Source organism: Neltuma alba, unplaced genomic scaffold (assembly GCF_004799145.2).
Source record: "Neltuma alba isolate B1F8T4 unplaced genomic scaffold, ASM479914v2 tig00010150_pilon, whole genome shotgun sequence".
NCBI lineage: Eukaryota > Viridiplantae > Streptophyta > Magnoliopsida > Fabales > Fabaceae > Neltuma > Neltuma alba.
Genome location: NW_021635097.1, coordinates 310077 through 319053, shown reverse-complemented (window position 1 = coordinate 319053; position 8977 = coordinate 310077). Strand labels below are relative to the sequence as shown.

Genomic DNA, 8977 nt, shown 5'->3' with positions numbered 1-8977 from the left:
TTAAAATATTTAATTAATTATTTTTAAATACAAAAAAACCATTTTTTTGAAAGAATGATAGTTGATAATTAAAAGATCATCACTATTTTAGATTCTATAGATATTAAAATAAGTATCTTAAATAAATAAAAATAAAAGAAAAATCAAATCTGAAATATCCAAATAACATATGGATGATTCAAATATAATAAGCTTAGGGTGCTCATCAAAAGGATGAGCATTGAAACTAGTTCCATTCAGGAGGTTAGCTCTATTAGGTGGATAGTTACCGTTTGTATCTTTATCAAGCTTAGCTTCCCTTGTTATTAAAAAAAAAAAACCCTAATTAAAGGACCTACCAAATATATATTTTCCTCACAAAATAAGAAAATATTCAATAGCCACATGTGGAAAAATATTAAATGAAAATTTAATTATTAATTTCTGATATTTAACCAATTAATTTTCATAAACTAGAAAATGGCTAATAAAATAAAATATAATGTAATTGAGATCAATTAGCCAAAATTCATTATCAAAAGGACCAAATGAAGAGGATATAAATGCATAAAAATATGACTGATCACTGTCTTTATGCCAAATTTTTTTGACATGGTTCTATAGGATTTATATTCAAATTTTCATAAGAATAATCATTTAAAAATATTTCATTGTAAGATTTTAGTTTTTTTATTATCAGCCTTTTAAATTATGATATTGAATCTAATATAAAAGTTAATAATAATTACAATCCTTAAAATAATTATAATTTTTCGAATGTTTTAATATAAACCCTTAAAATTGTTTATTTCATAACTTCAGATGGCAAGTTATTGACAGTGGAAATTCCATATACATAATTAACCAATACATAAAATGACTTTTCTTTTCTTTGTTTAGTGTTTGCCATGAATGCATCAAATGATATTTAAGTTTGTTAAATGTAACAAATGTATATTGATTTTTCTAAATTATCTTTTTTAATTATATATGTTAAAAGTATCTCTTGATGGGAATCTCTTCCAATCTATAGAATATTTTAGAGAAACATTATAAATTTTAGAGACAAAGTGGATTGGGGTCTTATATTTAAAACCAAATTTAATTTTCAATTAGTTTTTATGTTAAGAACTAGAGGTAGTAATTAATAATGAATTCTGGCAAAAAAATCAATAATGGCATGAATAATAATATATTATTTGATTTACAACAAGACAATTATTTACAAAAAAGCATACATTTGTTAGAATATACTATCTTTTCCAGTCCTTAGCATAATAATTAATTGGAGATTTAATTTGATCCTAAATATAAAATCTTAATCAACTTTATTTTTAATATTTATTTATTTTTCTTTTAAATAATTTCTATAGTGATTACACATGTTAAGAAGTTTTTATTAATTTTAATGATCATGATTAAACAAGAGTATTTTTGGAAACAGAAAATCTATGTATTACAAATAATTAATTTAACTAGTTTTTTTAATATTTATAAATTAATTATTTAGTCTTATGTTAAGAACATGAGGTAGTATTTTCATGCTTCCACTTATGATTTTGATCTTTCAAATTATATTTTAATGGTGCAAAATTTTTTTGATAAAAAAATATGAAATAAGAAAACAGAAAAATCTCAATAACATATATTTTATCTAAACAGCCAAAATAAAAGGTGTTCTCAGATGAATTATTAATATTGAAAAATTACAGATCTTTTGTATTTTAATTTTAAAATAAATGATAAAGATACAATCAATCAGTTCATGTAAATAAATTTTTATATAAAAGCAATACAGTATTTTGAATAATAAATAATAAAGATACAATCAGCCAATCAGGTAAAATTATTAAGAACCAGCGGCCTGTAGATCAATTTTTTCTTATAAATAAATTGCCCCCAAGTTATTCAGTGAGAGTGCTGGGGTTTTTAACTCGGCGCAATTTACTATTTATATGGTTATAGTTTGATTTTTAATCTTTATAAATAATTACTATTTTTAATATTCTCTCCCATAAATATATTGACATATTGATTTTCAGTCCTTATAAATGATTACCTTTTTTAAAGCTCTCTTTAATAAATACCGTTGCTTCTAAGTTATATACTGGCTAACTAATGATGAGTTAGTTTGGTGCCTCAAATATGAATCAATTAGATCTTGCCAAACGTGACTTTTCCCAAATTAGGACAAATGATCGATTTACCAAAAACTATCAAAATATAAAAGGCAACTAGTGCTCATCATAAACATACTAAAAATGTGCAATAACCATTAATACACTGCAAAATTCAACCAACAAAAAGTTAAATGTTGTCTCCTATACCAAAACACGACACATGTATAAAATCTATATCATATTGCAAAATTCTTCCACCTCGTGGTCCCATCTGCAATTCTCACACATGTTCGGATCATTCTCATCATCATCTTCAGTTATAAAGCACCAACTTCCAACTCTCAGTCTCAATGTATTTGTGCATGGAACGTTATTGCATAAACGCTTTCTTACTTGCACTACAAGATTAGAACGCATATTATTCCACCTCAAACAACGAACGAATTCGGCAACATCGCTCCTGCACTGAAGCACACACTTCTGGTTCCTTAAGATTCTCAGGTACCCCAAAGCGTCTTCAACTTCTTGGGTCCCAAAAAACGCTATTTTTATTGTGTTGCTGCTCATTAGAACAATCATGGCAAAGGCATACATTGATCTTTTGTGCCCTTTCCCAGCAGCCATGCGTACCAAATCCAATCCCTTTTCGTAAAACTCTAAGTTAGTGAAGTATACTTCCATGCCTTCTCTATAGAGAGATTCTAAGTTACCGCTTGATCTGCAACGACTTAAGAATGAAGCTTCTTGTGGTATATCTTGCAATCGAAAGAAGGGGACTGTATCCAAAGAAGCATGCTTGTATACATCGTCGTCATTTGTTATATTGAGCATCTCTTTGGAAGTCAGTTTAAGGTGACAAAGGTCAGTGAGCGATTGAGATGCAACTTTTAAAGTAATATCCAACAATATTTCCATCGGCAAACCACAAGTTATGCTCTTATTAGTAGTTTTCTCATCACAAGTAGTGGTTTTAATTCTTTTAAGTGGTCGTGAATCAGCCATGGTCGTTTGGAATTGCAACGTAGCTACACTATAAAAAATTATATGTCAAAAATATTGAAAGAAAAAAGGGAAAATTTAAAAACTGAAGAATATATAAATGATTATAATAAGACCTAATATTTGAATCTGAATAACTCAGATAGTTTGAGAGGATGAGAAACAAGAACACACAGAAACAAGATTTCTTATCAGTAAACCATACTGTTCAGCTTCCTACACGGCTGTCGTATTACGTTTTGTATATATGAATTGTTTAGTTATCAAAATAAAGAAAGAAAGATATTATATACGAGAAATCTCAAAATAGCGTCCAGATATTATATACAAGAAATCTCAAAATAGCATCCAAAACTATGTGCCTCGCCCGTGTCTTAGAAAACTCCTTCAACGATGCAACGCTGGTTCTTTTCTATGAACAACTTGGGAGTACTCGAGAAGAGGTGGGGTCTATATATAGATCTCTACGCACATATTTGATTAGTCATATATACATGTGTTTGTGTGTGTCGAGACAATGGATAAGATATGATTTATTAGGAAGGGATAAATTTTTATAAATGTGTGTGTATATGAAGATAAGAGATATAATAAGGAATGAATCTAAATAGGATAGCCGGAAAAAAAAAAAATCAATCCAAATAGATATGCATCTTTGTTCTATTAACTAACTAAATAGTAGTAATTCAGTTGCTATATAAAAAACTAAATATAATTTATTATAAAAATATATAAATAATCATGAAAATAAAAATGTAAAAATAGGAAATATGGTGCATTGAAACTTGAAAGTACCGATAATTTCTTGAGACCAAAGAAAAGAATATTATTGGTGACTTGGGACGTGGGAGAGGACGGGAAAAATTGATTATTTCAGTGACTTGGTAGTCAAGTTTTGACCAGGACGTAAAACTTTTTTTAAAAAAAATAATTGTTCATTAATGGCAATGGGAGAAATATAACTGACTGAGCTCCTATACATTGAAGATATTTAGAGATTTTTTTTATTTCAGGTAATTACTTGATTGTGGTCATTAATTTGTTCAGTGTTCTAATTTGTTGGCACACATCTTTACAAAAATATTTGTTAACAATCGAATTCATTTGTTTGAAGACAAAATAATAAGTATTTCATCTGATACTTAGAATCTCTTGTTTGATTAGTTAGCGTGTAAATGAGGTGATACTTATATTTTTTGCAGATGTGACAAATTTTCCCGATATTTGTACTTTTGATAAATTATACTCTTTAAAAGTTAACCTTTTTCAGTTAAAGTTACACTGGGTGATGCTAAAATGAAGTATTTTTTTTTTTATAAGAGGTTGAAGCTATGCCAAATATTCTAACTCAGGTATAAGATACAGACGGTTATCTAAAACCGGTAGGTATCTTTTTTTAATTTTTTGACGAAAAAAGTTATCTTTTTTTTTTTTTTAAAAAAACCATAATGGGTCAATATGTGATTAATTTTCATAAAGTGTGCACTCCGTACAAATCAATGAAAATTTTTTGTTGCATAAACTAACACCCTAAACATATTAAAAACTAAAAATTGCGATGAAGTATTTTGCTCCCTTTTTAAGAGGGAAAAAAAGACTTTTATCATGTTAATTACCCTTTTTTTTTCCCCAAATCAATATGGTTGAATGTGCTCGGGTAGTCAGAATAGCACTGATTGAGTTAGTAAGAGATTCGTTTAAGATAATTAGGGATTTCAATAAAATTTTCATTGTTTAGCAATATATTTCAATTATATTATATTATAATATGATAGATAAAATTTAAATACATAAACATATATTATTTATTTTTAAGAAATAGTATCTTGAAAAAATGATACAAAAATGACACTTGAACTTAGAAATGCCAAAATGGTCACTTGAATTTGCAAAATCCCAATTTAGGCACAAGTGACCAATTTGACATTTATAAATTTAGTGAAATGACCATATTACCTTTTATTATATTTATCATTTTTTAAAAAACCACATGTCCCCACTGGCCAGCTGATGACTGGAACTCAAGTGGCCGCCGTCACTAGAGCTTCAGCGGCCAAGAACAAGTTTTTTTTGAAATTTTTTACAATTTCAATAAAATAGTTAACAAGTTTTATAATACTATTATCAAGTTCAATATAACAGTTAACAACAGATTTTTCAGAAAATTTAAAAAGTAACATTTTTGCAACTTCAGTAATACCGTTAACAAGTTCTATAACTTTACTAATAAGTTCGGTGTAGCATTTAACAACAGGTTCTCTGAAAAATTCAACCAAAAAAAAAAATCTGTACAACTTCAGTAATTACTTTTTTTGAAAATTTTTACAACTTTAGTAAAACGATTAACAAGTTTTGTAACACTATTAATAAGTTTAGTATAGCAGTTAATAACAGGTTTTTCAGAAAATTCAAAAAGTAGCATTTTTACAACTTTAATAATATTGTTAACAAGTTCCGTAACTCTATCAACAAGTTCAGTATAACATTTACCAATAGGTTTTCTAAGAAATTCAAAAAAGTGGTATTTTTATAACTTTGGTAACATGGTTAACAAGTCATGTAAATATTAATAACTCTCATAAAGGTTGATGTTTTTGATATTAGCTCCTCATGAAAGTAGTGCAACAAAAATTTTCCACTTATTAGGCAGCCATTATGGTCATGACAGCTGTTAATATCATTACATGACTTGTTAACCACGTTACTAAAATCATAAAAATGCCACTTTTTGAATTTTTTAGAAAACCAGTTGTTAAATACTGTACTGAACTTGTTAATAGAGTTACATAATTTATTAATGACATTATTGAAGTTGTCAAAATACTACTTTTTGAATTTTCTAAAAAAACTCGTTATCTGCTATATTGAACTTGCTAATAACGTTATAAAAATTGTTAGTCGTTTTACTGAAGTTGTAAAATTTTTCAAAAAAAGTAGTTACTAAAGTTGTAAAAATGTTTTCTTCTTCTTTTTTTTTGAATTTTTCAGAAAACTTGTTGTTAAATGTTATACCGAAGTTGTTAATAGAGTTACGGAACTTGTTAACAGCATTATTAAAGTTGTGAAAATGCTACTTTTTGAATTTTCTGGAAAAGCTATTATTAACTGTTATATTGAACTTGATAATAACATTATAAAACTTGTTAACTGTTTTACTGGAATTGTAAAATTTTCAAAAAAACTTGTTACCAGCCACCGAAGATATGGCGATCGGCCGGCCGGTGGGAACATTTGGTTTTTTAAAAAACAATAAAAAAAATAAAGGATAATATGGTTATTTCAATAAATTTATAAATGTCAAATTGGTAACTTGTGCCTAAATTAGAATTTTACAAATTCAAGTAACTATTTTGACATTTCCAAGTTCAAGTGTCATTTTTGTGTTATTTTCCATAGTATCGTTATCTCAAAAGTATTAATTGGCCAAAGAGCATTTGGATGAATGAGCTATGGGTTGTTTAAGATTAACAGTTTCGAGCCTTGAGTATGTAGCCATATATGATAATTACTCAATAGTAGCGAGGTTTCCCCATATAGGATTTGATATTAAATTTTTATAAAAATAATCATTTAAAAATATTTTAGTTTTTCATTATCAGCTTTTTAACTTATGATACTATAACAGCTAATAATAATCCGAATCCTTAAAATAATTATAATTTTTGAAATGTTTTAATATAAATCCTTAAAATTGTTTACTTCATAACTCCTCTTGGATATGGAAAGGTAAGTTGGAAAACGCTGGTATCATTCTTGGAAACTTGAGATGCTGAGTTGACAATGAAAATTCCATAGTAATCTAAAACACCATCCTTGATGGTGGAACCAGTTTTTGGTGCCTTGATGAGCACTTGAAGATAATCATATCTGAATGGTTTATATCTAATTTGAACAATTCAGATTTAAAATTTTTAATTATTTATTTTTAAATAAAAAACTATTTTTGGAAAGAATGATAGTTAAGATATTATCTCTATTTTAGAATCTATAATATTAAAAAAATTATTTTGAATAAATAAAATTTAAAAAATTAAATATGGGCCATCCAAATAAGATATGAACATTCTGGATTTGATGAGCTTAGGATGTTTATCAAAGAGATAAATACTGAAACTGATTGATGGTTTATGCATCAAGAGTCTGCTTCTTCATTAAACATACATAATGTGGCAGATCTTACACCGCATACCCCTTTTAATAGGAATCCCTTGGAATGGAATTCAACCTTGATCTCTGGTCTTTATCCTGCCCAAATTGCCAACATCATCTTCAACATTTCCCTCCCTTGTTTCCAATAAAAAGGACTGTCTCATTTGGGATAGAAATTCTACATATCTAAAGATGTTTTCTCTACGTTATAATATCATATTATTCTATTATAATATGATAGATAAAATTTAAATAAATAAACTTTTTTTAAAAGTAAAACAAGAGTATTCCCAAATTGCATTGGACTTGAGACTAATCTCTTTTGAGTTTAAAACGGTTAAGGTATAGCCCTTCTAACAAGTGTGCTTTTTTATATTCAAACTTGTTTTTTTTTCTTTATGAGGGCGAGGTCGCTACCATTTAAACCAACAGCTTCTTAGTAAATAAACATACATATTATTTGGTCCTACATTGCGCTGATGCTAAAGCTCTGTGGTTTGGCTGGTTGAATATTAAATGACCTATTTGTTATCGATAGAACTCCATTCGTAGTTTAAAAAACCACTTTGTTTCAATTGCAGAAAGATGGTCAGTTCAATCTAATTCAGGGAGTCATCATTATCCTAATTAATACTATCTGGCAGATTGGGTGGACCACAAGATCACATTCTGCCAACAACATGGTAATTCTGTGTAAGGAAATTGTTAATTCAGATTTCTAATAAGGTGGCATCATCACGTTACATGGTTGATCAAGAGATTTCGAGCATGCATGCTGATATTATTTTCCTTTGTCATTGTTAGAGTAGCTCAGTCAACTTTGATATAAAAAAATGTTTTCCCTATATTTTATACACCGAACAGATTCATGAATACTATACTACAACATAGTAAGCCACACACACACAATGATATGATGTAGGACAGACAGGTGAAAGAAAGAAAAGAGGGAGAATAGAGAGATTAGAAAGGAGGGAGAGAAAGGAAGTAAGAAAGGGAAAGGAGACGAGTAAAGAAAAAGAGGAAAAATCTCAATACCTAATATTCGGTTCATAATTAAAGGCTAACTACGAAATAAGATGAATTGAGTGCTATTTATAGCCTAAATTCTAACACTTAAAATTTGAAGCAAGAACATTCTAGAATATTAAAATTAAATGCAAATGCTAATTCATGATAAAAGATAACACCCTAATCAACATTAAAACCAAGCATTTCCTAATGATAGCTAAGTATATGAAATATCTAAAATTTCTAATAAGACGTTATTCCATATCCCATCACATAAAATCTATTTCGTATTGTAAAATTCTTGCACTTCATAATCCCACCTGCAATTTTCACACATGTTTGGATCTTCAGTCATGAAGATTGAACTTCCAATTTTGATTGAGTCTCCATGTCTTTATGCATGCAAGATTATTACACAAGCGCTCCCTTTGGGACACAAGTAGCAACAAGTAAACAAATAGATTTTTTTTTTTTTTGGCCTGAAACAAGTAAACAAATCGATTACTAAGACCAAAACGGCCACCATTGCAAATAATTAACAAGTGAGCAAATTTGGCAACATCATTTCTACACCTATGCACACACTTTTGGTTTCTTAAGAATCTCGAGTATCCTAAAGCCTCTTCAAGTTTTTCTTGCCATAATAATTTGTTCCACATCAGAACAACCATGAAAACAGCGTACATTGAGCTTTTGTGTCCTTTTTGAGCTGCCATATG

At 28.3% G+C, this 8977-nt stretch overlaps 1 protein-coding gene across 1 annotated transcript; it reads right to left on the bottom strand.

The window, feature by feature from the left end:
- Positions 1–2330: 2330 nt before the first annotated feature.
- LOC114754570 (uncharacterized) lies at positions 2331–3101 on the bottom strand. Its single transcript, XM_028943354.1, has one exon. It carries the CDS (start codon positions 3099–3101, stop codon positions 2331–2333), a length of 771 nt encoding a protein of 256 aa, XP_028799187.1.
- Positions 3102–8977: the final 5876 nt, after the last annotated feature.

Bases quoted from the DNA above. Each gene is read 5' to 3' on its own strand.
- LOC114754570 (XM_028943354.1), bottom strand. From the start codon at position 3,101: ATGGCTGATTCACGACCACTTAAAAGAATTAAAACCACTACTTGTGAT.